This window comes from Micropterus dolomieu, linkage group LG10 (genome assembly GCF_021292245.1).
Source record: "Micropterus dolomieu isolate WLL.071019.BEF.003 ecotype Adirondacks linkage group LG10, ASM2129224v1, whole genome shotgun sequence".
NCBI lineage: Eukaryota > Metazoa > Chordata > Actinopteri > Centrarchiformes > Centrarchidae > Micropterus > Micropterus dolomieu.
In genome coordinates, this window is record NC_060159.1 from 11,498,599 (window position 1) to 11,519,588 (window position 20,990).

General features: G+C 39.2%; 1 protein-coding gene across 2 annotated transcripts in view; it reads right to left on the minus strand.

Moving 5' to 3' along the window:
• Positions 1-20,245, minus strand: part of LOC123977634 (A-kinase anchor protein 7-like) — a 48,068-nt gene extending 27,823 nt beyond the window's left edge. The window contains exons 1-9 of one of the 2 annotated variants that reach the window (XM_046060484.1): positions 19,645-20,245; positions 19,291-19,540; positions 17,291-17,449; positions 16,802-16,956; positions 15,601-15,737; positions 13,375-13,535; positions 11,111-11,220; positions 9,903-9,949; positions 9,321-9,421 (exon numbers count right to left, since the gene is read on the minus strand). In XM_046060484.1, the coding sequence (XP_045916440.1) occupies positions 9,321-9,421; positions 9,903-9,949; positions 11,111-11,220; positions 13,375-13,535; positions 15,601-15,737; positions 16,802-16,956; positions 17,291-17,449; positions 19,291-19,540; positions 19,645-19,812 (1,288 nt within the window). In that variant the 5' untranslated portion in view covers positions 19,813-20,245. The remainder of the gene's footprint in view (positions 1-9,320; positions 9,422-9,902; positions 9,950-11,110; positions 11,221-13,374; positions 13,536-15,600; positions 15,738-16,801; positions 16,957-17,290; positions 17,450-19,290; positions 19,541-19,644) is intronic. The other variant, XM_046060485.1, reaches the window with a different exon arrangement.
• Between the last annotated feature and the right edge of the window lie 745 nt (positions 20,246-20,990).

The following is a 20,990-nucleotide window of genomic DNA, read 5'->3' on the forward strand; positions in this document are numbered from 1 at the left end:
ACAGCTTTTCATAAAAATTCAGTCTATTGCTCTCTGTCTAACTTTTGCCACACTTTTCTCATCCTGCACCCTGTTGTTTTCGTTACGTTGCCTTCAAAATAAAAGCGCATAAGCCGTCTGCCAGAGCTAGATCAAATTAATGAGGTGTATTTGATAAAATTTGATAATTTTTATACAAGTAATATTCTGTTTGAAATAAATAAACTGTTTCTAGTAACCTATTTCGTTTTGTGTGAAAGGAATTAAAGGCCTGTCCCATATGGACACCTGTCCCAAATATAGGCAAGGACAATTCAGTGATTTTAGCAAACAAAAGCAAACTATTAATCAAAGTTTTACGATACTATTTTTTTAAAATCAAGTTTTAGTTGACTAAAAGTCTGGGTATATAAGTCTGAGTCATTAACCATCATTTTAGTCTTTTCTAACTTTATAAATGAGTATAATTTTGATTAGCATTTTGGTCAATCTGCTCTAACCAAAATAAAGAGATTTATCATTTTAGTGTTTATTTCACTCATCTCACATATAGATAAATTCTTTTGTAAAATTTGAATGTTAGCTTTGTTCTCATTTTTATTGCAAAGTTGACATTAACATACCTCAATTCCCGGTGGTTAGTCTTGGTATGCCGCTTCAAGTTCGTAGTGTTTTTTACAAAAATCTTATAACCACATTGCTTGCTGTCCAATATAATTAGGCAGTCTGTTTTTTGGTCTTCCTCACTGTATTTGAAATGGGACCAAATATCTAAGCACCTCATTCTCCCTAGCATGTTTTGTGCATCACCAGAGTTTGCATCCTCCATAGTACAGTAACGTTTTCCTCGTGCACCAGGCATCGCCCTGGTAGGCCAGCGTTCAAAGCACAGGAAGAAAAAAATACCGCTGAATGAACACTGTTCAAGTGAAAATTTAGAGGGAGAGAATATGGCCTGTAATATTTTGTCTCCCCATTATACTGACAAGAAGAAAGAGATTTTATTAATGTTTTTATTTTATGAATTACATTTTAGACTCGTCATTTTTCGTCAACAGTATTGCATGTTAAGATAGTCTCAGTCAGTGTTTAAGTACATTTTCTCTATGTCTCTTTATTGTCTCGTTTTAGTCACGGGAAAAAAGGTTGTTGAGAATATATTTCGTTTAGTTTCGTCTGACGAAAGTAACACTAATTCATACCAGACTTGCAAACCCTCCAGTTTTTCACTGCACTATCCTGGGTCACAACAGGATGTTTAATGTTACAGTAGGTGAGTGGTGGAGACTAATGTAACGCTGACAGATGTGATTGTAGATTTATTTCTGAAACAGTGCTGCACTAGTAAACGGTCCTCTCATTTCTCCCTAGTTCATTACTTCTAAATATTATTTAGCATAATTTACAGCAGCTAACGCTGCCCATTGCTAAATTAGCCACAAAGCCAATGCCATGTTTATCAATAGAGCGCCAACATTGTTAATGAGCAGTTAAACTAGCTTGTTTAACGTATTCTAAATATATCTGCAAGCTGCTTGTCTCTAGTTACATGTGTTACACACTAGTGCATGACAGAGCGCCCTATTCACTGACTTGTCAGCATTCTGTAACATCTTATAGAATATGTTAAAGGCATGCTGGTCTTTTTCTTTTTCTTGTCTTTGTCAGGGTCCTTTCAAATTAGCTGAATCAATTATTGTTGCACCAGATGTACACCATGTGGAGGCTTTGCAGCCATTTTCTAACCTCTGTTCTTTTCACAAAGTGGAAAATATATCAGACTCTGAATTACCACCTGGGACCCCGTTTTTGATCGACTTGTTTTCTTGTAATTATGGTTAAACCATAATGGTTAAACCATAATTACAAGCAAACGAGTTATTATACATTATGACTCGAATGCGGCACACCAATCCCATCTTTGAGCGTTGTTATTGTTGAGATGCACATTTAATCAAGCCTTTTTAATTTCTATTCTAGGAATAGTTCTCTGCCTGTTGGATTACCATTTATATTTCTTTCCCTCAAAGAGCACTTCTTTAGTTGTGTTATTATGCTCAGCAGTGTTTTTGAAGATATGAAATGACTTAAGACTCAAGCGTGTTAAAATGCTCTGCTGCTTTCACCAAACAAACTATGACAATGGATCTATGAAATACTACAACAAAGGCCTTATTCAGATGTTCCCTCTAACAAATTAGGAATTTAGATGCTCTCGCTAATGAATTAGTGAGAAAGGAGAGTGAGGGTGAGAGGCAGGGAAGCCATGAGCCATGAGGGAGTCTATTCACTACAATTAATTATTAGAAACAGAGCTAGTTAGTATGAGGGACGCCTTAAAGCAATAAGAGTATATATTTATACGTGCAAATTTTGTCTTCATGCACCCAAAGGTTGTTGAAAAATGACACAGCAGGGTCCTCATATATCAGTGAAAGCTTAGAAAAAACAATAGCAAGCTGATTAGTTCCAAGAAATAATTTTGTGACACAACGTTGTATTTTTACATTTTTATAAAATAGATAAATATCAATAAACCCATCGCTCCTTAATACTGGTGTTTCAAATGATGCAATTTGCTGATTAAATTCTTCTCCAGAAAGACATTTGCCCACTTACATGCAAATTAGAAAATCGCTGCCATCTAAAATTGAGCACTGCCAGAGACTCGTTTTAGAGGGAAAGGCCGAGCAGCACATTCTGTGCAAGAATGAGGGACTTTATCTCAATGAAATACCAAAAGGTCACAGGGCAGCAAACCACCTTCATCTGCCCATGTGTGCAAAGCTGTTTTAATGCTGCATGTTTGTGTCGGTGTGTTTGTGTCTGTGGGCTTCTGTATGCATATACAGTATGTACGCCTCTATAGGTGTGTTTCTGTATGTAAAGCTGCGGGTGAGTGTGTTATACTGTAAATACCAAAAGGCCATACCTACAAGTCTACTGAGAGAGTATTATCTCCTCTTTACAGATCAGCTGGAAATGTCATGCTGACCATTTTCTCGATGGAAAATAGGAACACAAACAAGTAAGGTGTTACTAAAGCCACAATATTGTCATTTCTTCAACTACCCACTTGCTGCAAACTGGCTTTTCAAGGAAAACATCAGGCTAACTGAAAGAAGTTTGAACATCACTCACTATTTTCCCAAAGTACCTTCTGAAGTGGCATGACAAGTGATGAGGAGAGTTGTCACCACAGCACTGACCTATAATCAGTCTCACAAACACACGCGCCATTCTTTTGCTTACATTAATGTTCCAACAGAACAGTAATGGAAAAAGAACAAGAAGAGATTTAAGTGTTTCAGTACTCGTACTCTGAGGTTTAAACCATCTGACTAAACACAGGTGGACAGAGCAATATTTCATGTCTCTTCTTCTTAAGTAAACAGGACAGAGGAAATAGGAAAAAAAGAAGGTAGGAATGAGAACAGCGTGTGAAAAAAGTTGTAATCACATTCACAACCATAGTGTTGTAGTTTTTGATCCTTATAGACAGAAAACCCCTTAAGCAGCTATAATTTTTATTTTACAATGTATCGGACATGTGAAAGAGGTCATCAGTAGTGATGAACCTACAGAGAATTATCGTTCAAATTTGCAGCTCCCTCAGCTTTATGTATCTTTTTGCGAGTTTCAGCTCATTGTTTAGCTGTCCATTTGTTTTCAATGAAAAAGCTTTCAAAGCCCACTGCACACTAAACAGCAGAGAGACTCAGTTAGCGACTAGCTGGTGAACACAGTGGAGCATTCAGCAGTTTAAGAGCCAGACATTTCCCTGCTGTGAATATTAGCCCTACATTTGCCAAGAGTGCAGAAACACAACTCCAAATGAATGCTAATGCTGCTCTGTAACTGCTGGAAGTGTAAATAAATTAGCAACAGTTTGCTAACAAGTTCACAATTGGAACTTAAATGGTGATGCCATGTCAATGCTTTGTTCACAACTTGTCTCAACTGAAATCACACCTTGTTTTTGATAGATTAATGGTCAAATTTTTTCAGCAATAGCCGTTTAATGTATTTACCTTCTGTAATTACCTCTATAGTAGTTTTCATTGTTACAGGCGGCCATTCCTGCACGTGAAAAATTACCTTTCTACACACATGGGAATCACAGAAAACAAAGCAGGAGGAAATCCAGGGTTAGGTAATTTTATTCTTTGACTCTGCATCTCACTTTGCTGTTAATGTTAAAACAGCATCCGTTTGTTTGGCTGCGTTATAAAGAGACACACATGTTGCTCTTCTGTTGTATCTCTGACAAAGCAGCTGCTCAACGAGTGTTTGCTGCCCCACAGGAATTCTGGGACCTGTAGTATAAACCCCCACTTGCTGTTGTCCACAGTAACCATGGTTGTCGCCAAATCCACCTGTCTCGAAATCTTAAGGATTATAACTTTAATGAGAGGATCATATATATGATCATATATATATATATATATATATATATAAATAAATAAACAAAACTCCCTTATTGTCTTGTCATTCTTCTCTCACTGTATATATGTATATATATATATGGTATTCTGGGCCCCTCCCCCATCCAACATACACAACCCTATTGAGTTGTGTATCACAGGCTCTGTTGTGGATTATGTTGTACTGTGGATTATGGGATTAACACACACACACACACACACACACACACACACACACACACACACACACACACACACACACACACACACACACACACACACACACACACACACTCTGACCCCTGTGCACCACCAGAAAAGCACATTCGGTGGCACCCTGTGAGGAGCAGGGATGTACAAGACGATGAACCCGGCAAGTTCAACCCGGAGATATGACTTTCTCTGGTGTGATTTACACAGTTTGACAGCGTGATATCATGTGTAACAGCAGTATAAACCTCTGTGGTATTATCCAGATGATACATGAAACTATTTTCTATTTTGTCTACCAACCACACACAGTCTACATTTCATTATGAAAACAATATCTAATGTAATGATGTTATTTTTATTCAATAATTTATGAGTCATTTAAGAGAATGAACAGTATGCAACAGAGCTGCTGCCTCAATTCAACAGTAAATGACACTTGTGATCAGGCAGAAATCTCACCACAGATCCACACACACGTTAACTTCAGCAGCTCAGATAAAGGGCAGATCACAGTTCCAAACAGAGCAAGGCTGCGCTTCAGTTTTTAGATGTTTATGTTGCAAAACTCTAGCTACGTTACCGCACGTCACAGCTGTCTGAACTCAGCGTGAGCGTGAGCCATGAGATCTCATGGCGTGAGATCTCGTCACACCCCTACTGCTGAGCGTTGCTTTCCTATGGAATGAGAAATGCAGCTATGTACTCCTAAACCATGGCTTTAAACTACACAAATGTACAGCTCTACCAATCTTAAACCATGAGTTTTTAGATCGATCTATGTGTTTTCCCACATTTCATGAAGCCGCTGTTTTCAGTTCATGACAAATGTTAAACTACTGTATGCTTTGGAAGTCATCCATGCTAGTTTGTTGACATAACCCGTCAACATCTACAGCAGGTAAACTGGCCACACTGGTGCTGTCAGTTTCTCTTCAAGTTGGTCGTCCGTGCTGAATGTTGTGCTAGTTAATTGATGATCACATACATCTAGGCGCATGAGATCGGGATGTGAAGTCTATCTTTCTGGTGTTGTCTTGCACCTCACCTCTCCATATAGATTTCTGTCTCATGTCAGTAAAGTCGTGCTCTCATACATCTGTGTGCATGCCAATGCCTCAGAGGAGCAAATTTTCTTATGTCACATCAACTAAGACCTGGTGACCAAATTACTCATGTTCAGCAACCACCATGTGCCTTCAGCTGCAGTACCTTTGATGGTTCCTAGGTGCTGACTCCCAAGAATTTAAAAAGCATACATTTCTCTCTCTTTCAAATCACCAAAGGAGGATTTTATTTGTCCTCTTAGAAGGTGTAAAAAGTTACTTTTACTTATAGTGATGAACTGTGTGTAATATTTAGGAAGATATATTGACAGAAATACAATGTGATATCCATAAATGTTTTCAGTGGTGTATAAAGACCTTACATAATGAACCGTTATGTTTTTATTACCTTAGAACGAGCGATTTCTATCAATAGGCACCGTCATCTTACATGGGCATTGCCATGTTGCGCCGCCATGTTTCTACAGTAGCCCAAATGGACAAACTGCTCAATATAGCGTGTTTTGTCACTACGTCGAATACATACAAAGAACAAGAAGAAGAAGTTGTAACAGTTGTCTTGTTTGTTAAAAGTAAGAAACGTGAAATTTGAATAAAAAGAGGACCACACTTATTAATTAGCAGAAGAACCAAGAGTGTGTGTCAGCCACAGCTGCTTCTCCAGCATGCTTGCACTCCACTCATTCTGACAGCCCCACACACACACACGAGCAGTGACAGACCAGTTGCACTTCACAACCTTCACCATTAGATGCCACTAAAACTTACACACTGAACCTTTACAGAACTACAAAAGCTAAAAAAAGATGTTCAAACCAATACTATTTAACTTTTGCTGAACAGCAACCACTGCGGCTACAAGAAGCAACTTTTAATTTCCCCAGGAGTCATTTGATTTAATGACATCATCCACTGACTGAGAGTGAGTGTAATGAGATCACATGCAGGAAACAACAAACATGTCTCCTGGTGATGGACAGGGAGAGACCACTTTTTTACTTTTATCATTAAAAATGTGGGACATGTTAAAAACATGGTGTAACAGTACCGAGAAGTGTCTCGGTTTAAAAAGCTTATGCAACTTATACTCTTGAGGCAGACAGACACTTCACTCACAGACAGTACGCAATACAACTTTAGAATTAAAGCCTCCACAATGCAACACTGTGACGTGGAAGGTGCACTATAATATCAGAGAAACAGATGCAGTGCTGCTCAGTTGTACATTTCACGCATATGTATGCATTGTTGTGACAAACACTTGACAAAAACACAAGCTTTTAAATGACAACTGTGAGGTAAACACACCCCTGCTCTGTCTCTCACTCCCACACACACTGTCGCTCTTTGTCTCTCACAGACAGCCCAGTGATCCACAAAACATTGTGACAGCCTAGTTCCACTCATTCTGACAGCCCCACACACACACACACACACACACACACACACACACAGTATTAGTGTGGCTACTTGACAGTGGGACTTGGGGAGTACCTGTCAATCTATTATATACTGTTTATATTATACAGTTTAAGCAATCAAGGCTCAACATCATGCTTTCCTTTGTCTAATGCTGGCATAAAAATGTTGTTTTGGTTTGTCTGTCGGTTTATAGGGTTGTGATCATCAGAAGACCGGTTTGAATATAACCACAGACCACGCTAGCTAGAAGTTCAAAGCAGGAATCTTCAAGCTTTTTTAGGGCCGATGCAGTCGCTGATCTCATGTTATTACGCTCAATTTAAAATAGATGACTTGGTTCCTGTTTTCCAACATTTTTCCAAAAAAGCTCCCGCAAAACAGACTCTGAAAAAGCCACCACTTTTGCCTCTGATCTAGATGCACTATGTTACACTACTGGTAAGTTATTTCAGAGGTAAAAGGGTTTTTTACTGGGAACAGAGATTCATTAGGTTTGATTATATTCTGCATTACCTAGGTAATTTCCCCCTGCATGACTCTTTGAATCATAAAAAGGCACTTTAAATGATTAACTGATATTACAACAAATAATGAATGAACAACAAATTTTTTATATCTCTTCCAGACACTTGCCATTAGGAAACATTAGATTGCATTTGCCATTACCACTGCCAATCGATCTTGGCTTACAACCATCACCAAGCTCCACACTTGTATCTTGCATCCCTGTGAGGTCTGTTTATTTTGCTGTGGCAAAACTGGATCAGACGGATGTTCAAAATCAGATTCTGACTAACTGTTATATCTGAAGGCATACAAAACTGATACACTGGTAAAATAATACTTTAAATGCTTGTTTTCTTTTAGAGATCAAATTCTCTGTTACAAGCCTCCAGCATTTGATAGGCACTAGGAGCACATCGATAGTGCCCATTCAGTTCAAGTGGAGTTGTGGTCAACAGTGCCATCTGGAGTTCATGTGAAGCTACACAATAACCTAAACTGCTCAAGAACAAGCCTTGACAGCACAGAATACAAATCTGTTTATCAAATTCTGTAACACACTGAGCTGATATGTGCCTTATTCTAAACCACAGTGCAGTGATTTTTTCCATTAAACTGAGTATTTCCTTTATTCATAAAACTGTAGACTAAGACAACCAGAATGTGTGTACTTCTGCCAACAGAGTCAGAAAACAATCAGATTAAATCTAAAAAGTGATAAAAAGTGAACAATGTTCTCCATGCATCACTATTACTGCACCTCAGGAAGACATGCATGTTCTCACATCAACTGTTAACCAATTACTGCATCTCTTGAGGCCAATCTGCATTGCATTCATTCAGCAGCCATTAGCGCTGCTACTCTACAACACTGCCAGCTTATGAAAGAACTGATAGGGTGGTAAACTGGCCAGCCTTGTCTAAAATGGAAATGAGCTCTTGAGCATCCTCGTGGTGTTTGCATCTCTTGTAGCTCTGGCTAAGGGCATAATGTATGATGCCGTTACTTTATATAAATATAAACTGACCTCCCAGTCACGCCACCAGCACTCCAACCTTTCCTTACTGGTATGAAAAATAGTTATCCTAATCTTTGTCACATGAACAACCTTTCCAGTGGAATGAAGTCACAAAAACAATGCATTGAAAACTCTCATCCATCATTGGCAGAGATAAAAATAAAATAAGCTATTTATTACCCCCAAAAACATGCCCCACTGCCACAGCTATGGAAACGAACTAATCAGAGAAACTTATTAGGTGCGTTTTGACTTAAAACAAGGCATGCTGGTTAGAAACTGTGTCCGAATTTTGCCGGCACTGCAAAACGTCACTGTGTCACATGACATTAAAACCTCACAGGAGCAAGGCGGCTGCAGACGCCGAGTCCGACTGCACCAAGTTGAAACCGCACTATTGCCTGGTCTCGCGGCATTTTTCTTTGCAAATTCCACGAGATCAGTCATTGATCTCAGCTCACAGTAAGCTGCTGCAGGTATAATGTGTCCCACTTGACAGCGCGTTTTTATACCCCGCCCCTGCAGTCACCTGCAGCTCACGTTAGACTATCAAGTCGGCGAAAGTCAGCCACCGTCATCTCATGTATGTGAGCAGAAAGCGCCCTCTGGTGGCTCAACATTGCACCTGACAGCCAAATACATGTCTTCACAAACACAATGAGACTTTTGTTTGTGGCGTGCATGTGCATACTAACCAAGTTGTAGTGAAGTCTCAGTGTGGTAATATCCGTCTTGTTGCTTCTTTTTCAACATGGAACAAAGGTCCACCTGCTCAACTGTCTGGTCTCCAAAAAACCTGAGTGTTGCAGTGAGACAGACACAGTGAAAGTGAGAAAGTGTTGACGCCTCCAGCGGAGGGTAAAGACCGCTGTCAGTCGTTACAACCACTTGATAGCAACTCAAATTAAAAGTGACAACCATATAAAGATTCCAATGTGTCCATTTTTATCCTCAAAACGGGCAACAAAACCTAATGCGATATGGTGCTGTTAAAATAAAAGTGTATTTCAAGTGCAAAGAAAATTATGGGGTCTTTATAAAAGACACAAAATTGAATAAGAGCTAGAACTGGATTTGTGCAAACAGTGCAGTAGTTATTTCCTGCTACTATATATTTCCTGCAATGGTGTGCTTACTTATCCATTAAAGCATTCAGTATGGACACAAAACATCACACAATGTCCCACTGCATGTATTGTAGAGTACTGAGTCAGAGTCAGTGGACTTGGTTGCCCGAATACTTTGCTTGCTTGTAATATGAAAAACCGAGCACCTACTTGTTTGTATAGCTGGAGTAGAGGGCTGGGTCCACACGCTTTATACTCTGAAAAACATAAAGGGAAAATGCTGTTTATATTAAGTTTATCCCAATTTTTTTGGACATTCTTGACAGACACAGAAATATATACACACACAGACTGGAAGAAGACAAGAAGACAAGAAGCCGCCTAGCAGACGCCAGGCAGGATAAGATGTTATCAGGTGTCAAAGGACAAAAAGACAGACATTGTGCTTCCTCTGTCTCTTCTGTCCTGACCACTGTTCATCTCTGCTTATTTTTCATGTCCTTTCCCCCTTCACCACCTTATTTCCATCTTTATCCTTTTCAGACCCATTCCAAAAGAATCACTTTACCATTTTCTCTCTCCGTTCCTCAGATACCTTTCTCTGTAGTCTATAGAATTATATCCACATTACATTTTCTTTTAAAATACCCCAGCAGGCGTGTTACTCCCACTAGTAGCTCAAGCTGGAGCAATTATTTGGCATCTGCCTACTGGATGACACATTTCACAGAAAGGAGAGGAAAATACAAAGAATGGCCGGCGACAGAAGAGTAACACTGACACTGTTTGGCAGTTCTCTCAAATCAGTTGTTACAAGAAAACAAGCTTGGGAAGGCATATGAAAGCATAATATGCAGCATAATTGGAGTACTACAACGCAAAGCTATGCAAACATTATCCATTAAAAACAAAACCATGCTGTGCCAGTGCAGCTATGTTTTTATTTATTTAAAAAGATGTATGTAACTACAGCAATTGTCAAACATATTTTGGTTACACTATTTAATTCACCACTTGTTCTTTTAGTTAGTAAATCAATGAACTACATATGCACAATGCAAGAACTTTAGGTTAGTTGCTGCGGCACACTGCCTGGAGGGCTCACTGTTTTTCCCCTAGAAGTACTTAGCTTCTCTGACATGCCTACGCCTAGAGCTGATATATTAATTACACTGCCAATTTGACATAATGATAGAAGATACTATCAGTTAAATATTGGCAGTAAAAGGCATGCTGGTAGATTATGGTACATACTGTGTCTATTTATGTATGTATGTATGTATGTATGTATGTATGTATGTATGTACACACACACACACGCACGCGCACATGCATGCGCACACACACACACACACGTGTAAAAGGTACTTTAATTACCTAAATCTAGCCAGAATGTGTGTGGAAGTGCACGTGTATACCTGGGATCGTAGTTTCGACGCTCTGGACAGCTTCATAATGGTAAGGTGGGGTTCAAACCCACGACTGTCAACTTGCAGACCCTGCTCCACAAAACGGCTCCGGAGCAACTCTGCAACACGCAAAGTTTGAACATCACTATTATATTAGTAAACATTTTATTGATAAGGGCAAAAAGGAAGGATGTCAGTTGACAATGTCACCATATACAGAAAGGAGAGATTTTACAAAGGTCATGGATTAAAACCCACAACATCATGAGTATGCTGTACATCCACTTCTATCCTTCTAATGAACCATCTCAAATCCACTTCACTGAGTTGTATAAAAGCCATACCGGAGGACACAAATAGTGCAGACACAGATGGCAGATAACGTGTGTCAAAAGATGGGGGGAAAAAGCATTTTACTCGCGCATCATTTGATCACGCAGATAAAGACAGATACATGAACACAGGCACACAGACAACCTGCAAGGACACAGATACACGCAAACAAAGACGCACACACCAACTCATGAGGTTTGGAGGGAAACCACAGAGGTATTTTTAGAAGAGAAGCTCTAGCGCGAGAGAAAGGTTAGTAGATAATCAATAACAGTGGGGGAGGGAACAGATGGGAGAACAGGAGAGTCTGACTTCCTGTCTTATCCTTATTTTGCTTTTCTATTTGTAATCTAGTTTCATTTTTCATGTCAGAACTATATATAAAACTTGAAAGGATGAAACTACTTGGCACCTTTTTTAACGAATGCTGTTGTGTAAATGAAACTTGTGTAAATGGTCCACTTGCAAGGCCTTACAAGGAGCTTAAGTCCACATCTACATGCTGACTTTACAGCCTCGACACCAGCACATTGGTTGTAATAATAAGTCATGAATATTAAAACTTTGTACTTTATATTCTATACGCCAAAGCCACTACTGTCCTTTATTTGAAGCAAGGCTTTTCTAATCTTTTTAATACTTTATACACAACACACTTGGTTATGTTTGACTGGGTCAAGTATGTCTTTTGTTGTCAGCTAAAAGATTGATGGAGTCATGTAATTCCAGATTTAAAATGTTTTAATGCTACATATTATAAGTCTTTAAGTTAGTAGAAACACCCTCCATCACCGCCAAGCCCTTTTCTGGTCTTTTGGTATGAAACGCTCATCATCCCTACTTACAGGTACTCAACTACTGATGAAAGTTTCATGCATATCCTAGGGATAACTTTAAGAAAAAAATAACCTTTATAATAAACTTTATAATAATAACCCGACAGCTGAGGTAATTATGTAGAACCTGGTCTCTTGTAGCTCTATCTCTCTAAAAGCCCAGAGACGAAATGCCTTTTGGGATTTGTCTCAGCTCGGCCATCACTAATTTGCCAAATGTAGTATTTGCTTGGATCTGAGCAGTTAATACACTGAATGAGCAGCTATGAAATCCACTCTAAAGCAGAATCCAAACATGTTGCTCCAACACTGTTCAGACTTGAATGTCTTTATGGTCACAAGAGCAACTGTTCAAGAGCTAGACACAAAGAGCCAGCAACTTGTGGAAAGGACAGTATTAAGCGTATGTGAGCCCATTGTTTGGGAGTGTGAATGTGTGTGTGAGTGGGCTGGGGTTGGTGTCGCAAGAGCAATGGAGCGGGAATCCTCTTAGAAATGTTGGCTTAATGTTATTGCCAAAAGGCACAACACAAAACCTACACGCAATTGCTCCTGCACACACGCCCACACACGTACACAGATGCAAAGAGACAAATGTTAGAAGATAAACGAAGACAAGTCACATGCACAGACACAGACGTGTGTGTGAATATAGTATAGAAAAGGAAACAAAAAAAATAATAAACATTATTTGACCAAATCCACTTCACACTTATTTAAGAAAGAGGATGTGGATGTTGGACTTATCTAATATTTAGTGCAAGTGGTTGACTATTCAAGAACATCAGCACACTTTATGTTCTCATGAGTTTTAATCAAAACTGATTACACACTATAGCGGGCCCCACACACACTGTAGCAGGGCCTTATTGCAGGTCATTTAACATGAATACTGGCCTTCCATAGGAATGCTTCCCCAACTTGTAATGTAATCCTCTAATGAAATGTATCCAGAAGCACTTGACTACACTAAAAAAAACTACATGATAAACAAAAATGGAATTTCAACAAACACAGTGACAGACAGGAGTGTTTAAGGATGACAGGAGAGGGAAGAAGGACAAAATGACAAAGAGAGCAAAAAGCTAAACGTTTGTCACTGACCTGCCAGACTGTCCAGTGTGTGTCTGTGTTGTCCGGGGGCCAGCCCAACAAACACCACCTCCTTCCTGAAATGACCGATCCCTGAGAAGGGCAGCACTAGATCCCGCCCACACAGCAGCTCGGCCAATGACGACTCAACCTGAGCCAGCACGGTTGCCGCCCTAAAAGGAAATATACACAGGAATATGCACAACACACACACACATACACACGCACTTTCACGACTTAATCCCGTCTCTGCCTCCCCCTCATATTACATAACTACAGAATCTGGTGATTACTAATGACACAATCTTCTACTCAATGTAGATTAAGCACGTAAAGTGGGCCGTTCGTCACTACAAAGCCCTAGTCATTTCTAGCACTTTCTGATTAAATTAACTTTATTGAAGCACATGTTCAATGAAATTGTTTTAATACTTCTAATAAATTCTAATTCTAAATTGATAACACTACTTTGGTCAGCAATGTCTGTCGTTACACGGGCCATTTTACCATTACGAATAAAAACAATCTGATAATAACTTAAAGCAAGCCAGTGTAGGATGTTTTCAAATGTTTTCAAAAGTCTGTTGCCAAACGAGTTCACACAATGCTGATATTAAACCCATCACCGCTAGGTAAATCTCTCTGCATTTGCAGTATACCAGAGTTTTAAAATTTGATGTCTGTGGCGGCATTCCCGAGCTGGCAAACCAGTAGTGATGTGTTTTATGCCATCCAGAAAAGACTGATTTGTCAAAGGCAAAGGAGGAGCGACCGTAGCGACAGCAGCAAATCAGTATGACAGAGCCTATCCGTCATATGTGTCGACAGTGTTGTGTAATTACTCTCACTGTCAGAAGAGGGAGACAATAGCTCCGCACTGCAGGTTTAGGTGGGACAATATGAACATTAACATGACACATCCTGAGATTTTGCAATGAAATGGGATGAAATTTAATGTCAGAATAAGCGAGTTTATTCTGATCGACGTCTTATTGTGATTATTAATTGTAATGAAAGGCCCAGACTACATACTAGGCTCTGTCCTCATTAGTGGAATGTAAACCTAAAATATTTATAGACCTATCAGCAAGTTTTCCTGGAAGTGCTGAGAGGAAGAGATAAGGCAGAAGCAGCCTCTAACGTGACATGCTGGTAATTAGTCACTGCAGAACACTGCATCCCTGTCTTCAAGCAGTAACTTCAGTCTGCACACTACTGCAACAAACACGAGCTTTGTTTGGCTATCTGATGTTGTGATTATGTACAACATCACAGAGAGTGAATGGGACAGAAAAAATATGATTGCAGCAGTAAACTAATTTGAGGGGCCCTGTTCTATCCTGGGAGCGCAATAAGGAAAATGGAGAAACTGAGGACAAAAGAGAGATTTCATTCTATTCCATTTCTAAAACTCTGATTTGACGTAGGTCACTGCAGAAACATAATGTACAGTGCAGATCTGTGTGCATGGATGACTGTGTGTACATTAGGGGAGGGACAAATCAATATTGCAATAGTGTCTTCTGTAATCACTTTTATTGATACACTAGCATTTTTGAATTCTTAAACCCTAGTGTATCAATAGGTTTTGTCTGCCATTCAAATAATGACACATCTAACCATGTTGTGTATAAATAGTATGGCTCAAACTTTACGCAATGTGGTGCAAACGGTTTCATCTCGGCTGACTTGAAAAATCAATCAAACTCGCTCTTCATAATGAACGCTGCTTTTTGAAAAAAAAAAAAAAAAAAGGCAAAATACAGGATACATTTTCCTCTTCAGTTACACAGACATTGTGATGTATGTCAAGGAATTGCCTGCATTGTGATGCTATTGGTATCATATGCAAAATAATGTGATGGTATGAGAATATTATAATGATTAAGATAATTTTCAGGCTTATAGACTTAATAGCAGTAAAAGCACAAGTGTAATTCATACAATTTATAATTGCTGCATAACATTTAGGAGAGCCAGTTCTGGGGTCCCTGTATTGTGCATGCTGGCTCAGTTGTTTCTACACAGAATCAGTGTTAATGGTATTTCTAACACGTGTGGCTTGTGTTTATTCTGTTAAAGAGGCACAGGTAACTTCAGCCATTTCATGTAGTGCGATAGTGTGTATAAATATCATTGAGCCAATTAGGGGCTTACATGTGCATCAGTATAGTGTGTGTGTGTGTGTTAAGTTGGTTTTTAATGTTTGTGTTTATGTGGGTACATGCATCCACTCACATATCTACTTGCTCCTGATTGGCGAGATGGGTGACTAATAGCGTGATGTGGAGAGTTGGGACAGGGATCATGGCTTTGGCCAATCGGGGCTCCTGCTGAAGCACCGCTTCTTGGACTTCGATCACAGCTGAACTGATCTGTCATTGGACAAATTCACTTTCAATCATCAGCGGCCGTCAGTTACGATAAGGCAGATGCTGTCACCTACTATGACTGCTTGTCCTTCTTCACCACCACTGCTCTCTTTCCAAGGACTAGCTTGGTATGGATGAGCACAGGAAAGGAGGTGAGGAGATTGATAGGAGGAGAAAGTGGGGAAACCTCAGCAGTTCAACATCACAGATGAGGGAGGCGTCAATAGATGTGACCGTGGGGTAAATCAATGTCCAATCAGAAGAGCGTTTTGGTCAATAAGCATTAAGATTTCAGTGTCAACACCTGTCAGGTAATTGAATCTTCAAAAAAAAAAAAACATTCTCCCAGTATAGACTGAGCTACACTGAATATGACCAAGACAAGATTAAAGTCTTCCCCACAAAGGCAGAAATCAAAGGTTTCTGGAACAGGTTCCTTTCTCTTATTTACTATGGTTAACCCGCAAGGAGTCAACAACAAATCATCAGTCTCTGGATCACCAAAAAAGAAAGTAGTAGCAGGTGAAACAATAATTTACTCCCTTTTATTAGCACCACAAAAGCAAAGAACACCCTTCATACTAGAAAGCAGCGGGTCAGTGAGGAGAGCAAAACTACTCTTACTTTCACTGTAGCATGAAACAAAAAGTACTACCAACTGAATTACTCCAAAACATACTGCAGTGTCAGACTTTTGAATGTCATTTTACAACCTTTCATGTAGCCACCTTTTTATATACTATGGTAGCCACTGATTTACTTTGATTTAAGTAAAGTGTGGAAATGAACGTGCTGAAGATAGATAATCCATCATGTTGACAATGTTATGATTCTTTTCTTTTTGGGGTAAAAATGATGTTATGAAGGTAGAATCACAGATTGTTTTGGAAAGTCTTCTGAGCAGAGGGTTGAATTGCAAACATGAATGTTGTGAAAATAACATTATAATTTTAGAAGCTAAGTGATAAATAGATAAGTTGATCAACTGAAAGTTAGTTGGCAAAACTTTTAAAGAAATTGGGTAAAATGTGCAAAAACTGTGAGTGAACAGTACAGCACTTCCTTACCTGTGTGTTAGTGATGGGGATGGAGACAAAATAGTTGGGTCGCTGGTTCTCCTTCTTTTTTTTCTTCTTCTCTGCATCCTCTTCACTGTCCGCTCGCCCCACAGCGTCCCCTATCTTCCTCTTCCTCTTCTGCTGGGTTGACTCTTGGCTAGGAACTAGAGAGAAAGGGCAAGCACACTTTACATTTTAAAAAAGCTAGCCCACCCTAGTGACCTACACTCAGAAGCCAGTTTATCAGGTACACCTAGCTAAAACTAATGCGGTCTAATAAAACAGTCCTGTAACAAATCCAACCATCATGAAAGCATAACTTTAATTCACACTCCTTAGCGTGTCTGGCATCTGGCCAGTCTGCATTAGGCAGAGGAACAACTTTGTTAGTCATTAAATCAGACCTGTGACCTTTAACCCTGTACAGTAGATTATAAAAAAACATACTAACTTATCTTTAAAAGAATGATTAAAAAACAATATTAAGAATGTACACACATCCTAGCTCCTTCCATGTGGTGGGGCTGGTCAGAGCAAACGGAAGCTCTGACATTAAATCGTCCGAACTATCAGCTGACTTGAGCTTTTTCTTCATCAATTTCCTCCTCTCCCTCCTCATCTTTCTCTTGTCCTTCTTCTCACTTGATCCTGCTGGAGCTGATAAGAAAAAAAAAGTTTACAATAAAACAAAAAAACCCACGTTTATGTGTGGACATGAACACAAAATCACACAAAGGAGAGCAATCATACACATGGGATACATGCACAGCTGACGGGCATGGCTCCAGAACACAGTAAATCACCATACTCGCTGCTTACTGTCAAGGCCTGAGGCATTGCAGTCTTTGGAAAATGGTTGACAGCAAGCAAAGCAATATATTATACATTACAAGTGATAATTAATTGGCTAAAACATTTTTATAAAAGCAAAATATTTGTCATGACTTGACTGCTTGAGGTACAAATTCTCTTTTGGGAAGTTTTGACAGTTGAGGTAAGCATATTGTTAATGTCACTGACTGATTAGTTTGGTCATGCAGGTAAGCCAACATCAGCATATCAGCTCACTTACAACTTTTGAGTCAAATTTAACAAAAACAACAACTGTGCAATGTTTCTTCCAACGAAGCTGGTTGTTACATAAATGACACTTTTTATTGTAAGCCAATCAGATTTGTCAGTATTGAGTTATCAAAGCAAATTTGTGATGTGTGCCTGCTGATTTAATAAATACTCATTTGTAATCAAAATGTAGGTGATTAGTGTTTTGAATAAAACATATGTTAGACTATTATTTGAATTAGAAATATTGTTTAGTTTGAAATTAAAATGAGTTGTAGCATTTGAGCAAACAGACCACATTCTGCATCACTACAGCAGCTGCATGACATAAGCATGATAAGCATGTGTATTTTACATTTTCTTATCCAGTTTATATTATTTATTGTATGCTAATTATTCTGTTCAATAAACAATATATGTGTATATTTATCTTAACATTTTTACCTTGTGGCCTTTACCCTGTATGATGCTGATACTCAATATTATTCAAGCCAAAATGTAATCTTTGGTTAACTTTCAAATGCAAAGACTCTGCAATACCTTTTTTATTTTGAATTCAACCGTGCCATGCCATGAGAAAAATGTGTTTGTCAGTCTCTACTGTTTATCATGCTGTCTGTACACCTGGAATTTTGTTTTGCTGCCCAATGAACAGCAATTGCAATTCTGTATACCAATTTTAAATGGTGTGTAAACTAAAGAAGGGCGTGTGATACCGAAGCCCCGAAGCATGTCTTGCTCCTGTGAAGCACACTGTTTCAATACATTTTGTCAGAGCCCGTTTCAAATGAAGAATATCACGTGGCTGACCATGTGTAAAGCTTCAAGCGTCACTGGTGCTCCAGAAGGCGCTTCATTGAGAGAGAGAGTTTTGAAAGATTTGTAGCTAAACTATGTGATGGACATTAGTGGGGAAAAAGAGAGTATAATTGAGAAATATGCCAGATGGGAAGCTTACCACCTGATAGCAAATAACAATGTAATAAAAGTAAAAGGCAAATTAAAGGAATAATGAATATCAGTATTCTCAAATCACACCACATTGCGACTCATACGAAATGTTATGAGTTCAAACATGAACATTAAAATCTATAATTTGACCTGTAACATGTTGCACAGTAACATCTACATTTTATGCAGGACTTCTGAACAAGAGTTTTACAGATTTAATTGCTATACGGTTTACAAACCACCAGATGTCACTGTGCCTGCTTTGTTCGTTTCAGTACTTTTTGGCACAAATAGAAAGGAAGCCCCAAAGCTTCATCAGGCTTCATCCGGCCCTCACTAGTGTGAACTCCATTCATCCATATACCCAGTACAAAGGTGCACTGTGCTAGTTGGGTTTTCCAGTCTACCCAGTCGAATATATCAACAGGTGCTGGAGTGAATTCTGTCAAACCCAGTCAGCATTTCAGGAAGTCAGGTGTACTCACCTGACACTGTGGAAGCTCCAGTGTCAGTCTCATCTGCATGGACCTCCATGCTGACTGCATGCACCTGACCCGGAATCACCCTCTTCTCCTTAAACTCCTCATAACTCTCTGGTCCAACCACACCTTCACCACCGCCGCCCTCATCATCATCATCATCACCATCTGAGGTAACCGTAGTAGTCTCTTTGCCAAACAGTATATTAGCCGGCTGCATATCACACAGTGTTAGCTGATAGAGACAGGACTGTGCCTAAAACAGAGAGGAATTATATAACCAGGTCAGAGCTGTCATCATATTGTACTTTGTAAAGCAAGGTGAGAACAGAATTAGTTTTTTGCTCTTGATTTCATTACCTTCTGTCGGAACCGGTGTGCAGATGGCTTCAACGCGCTGATGTTATGACAGTGAACGGTAGATATGGGATGCAGCCTCCGAACTGATAGTTCACGGACAGCAAAAACCCTCTGGAAACCTACTACTTTTGAACACGTCGATCTCAATAGGACGCAGCCGACGAGCATGACACACAACCAATTGTGACAAACTTCAGCTAACAGACGTTGTTTATGGTTAACGTTAGTTGAACAGACATCACAGCTAACTAACGTTATAGATATAATATAAACCAACAACTCTCTTCGGGATAGTTATCGGTGAGTAACCTCCCCTTGGGTAACACCTGTTGAGATGAACCAAACAGCCATGCTGCAGAGCAACTGTTGAGCTAACTGAGTTAGCTAACTGTTAGCTAACTCAGTTAGCCACCTGTTTCTAACGGAGTTATGCTGCTAATAAGCAAAACTAACAGGAAGAGCATTTTTGTCTTTTTGTCATCGTGTTGCTGGTGCAGAAAGCTCGTTGGTGGCAAAAGTCAAAACAAATAACGGAAAATAACATTTAGCTCACGTCACGCGCTATCTTTCTATACCGGACTGGAAGCAGCTTCTGTTTGTAAACAATGTTTAACTTCCGGTCTGTTTTTTCAGAGCAAAGCCGCTTTTCTCTTTCCAGAATAAAAGCATCGGGCACTTAACCTATTCAAAAACGTTCCCGAAAGTAATTATTATTTTCCATCCATCCATCGTCAACCGCTTATCCTGCGTACAGGTACAGTCGCGGGGGGCTGGAGCCAATCCCAGCTGACATCGGGTGAAAGGCGGGGTACACCCTGGACAGGTCGCCAGTCCATCGCAGAATTATTATTTTGAAGAGTTAAATTACGATTTGGTAATTGTGTCTATTAATGTAACCCACTAGGTTGGACTTGAACTGTTTTTTACACAAATTCAACATTCAACCGTTCAGCTACTTACTACTTGTATAAATAGTGTTGTCAACACATCCCCAACATCTGTATTCACAAAACCTGGAGCTAAGTTGAGTATGAGATATCACTGTAAGCCCTCGCAATGAGGCACACAGAAGAACATTTCACATTGTCATTTTATAATTTGATAATGCAGTTGTTATATTTATATATGGTTTAAATGCTAATGTGTGCATTAAATAGTTTTGACATAAAATATACATTATCTGGTGAGGTGAACCTAAAATGGCAAAGTTTTAATTAATCATGTTTATTAGTATTATTATACAGTGATTAATGATATAATCAAAGTGAATTTAGATCTTGTAGTATTTAAGTCGAAAAGATAAATGAATGCGGTTCATTGTGTTCAGTCATATATATGATGCTATC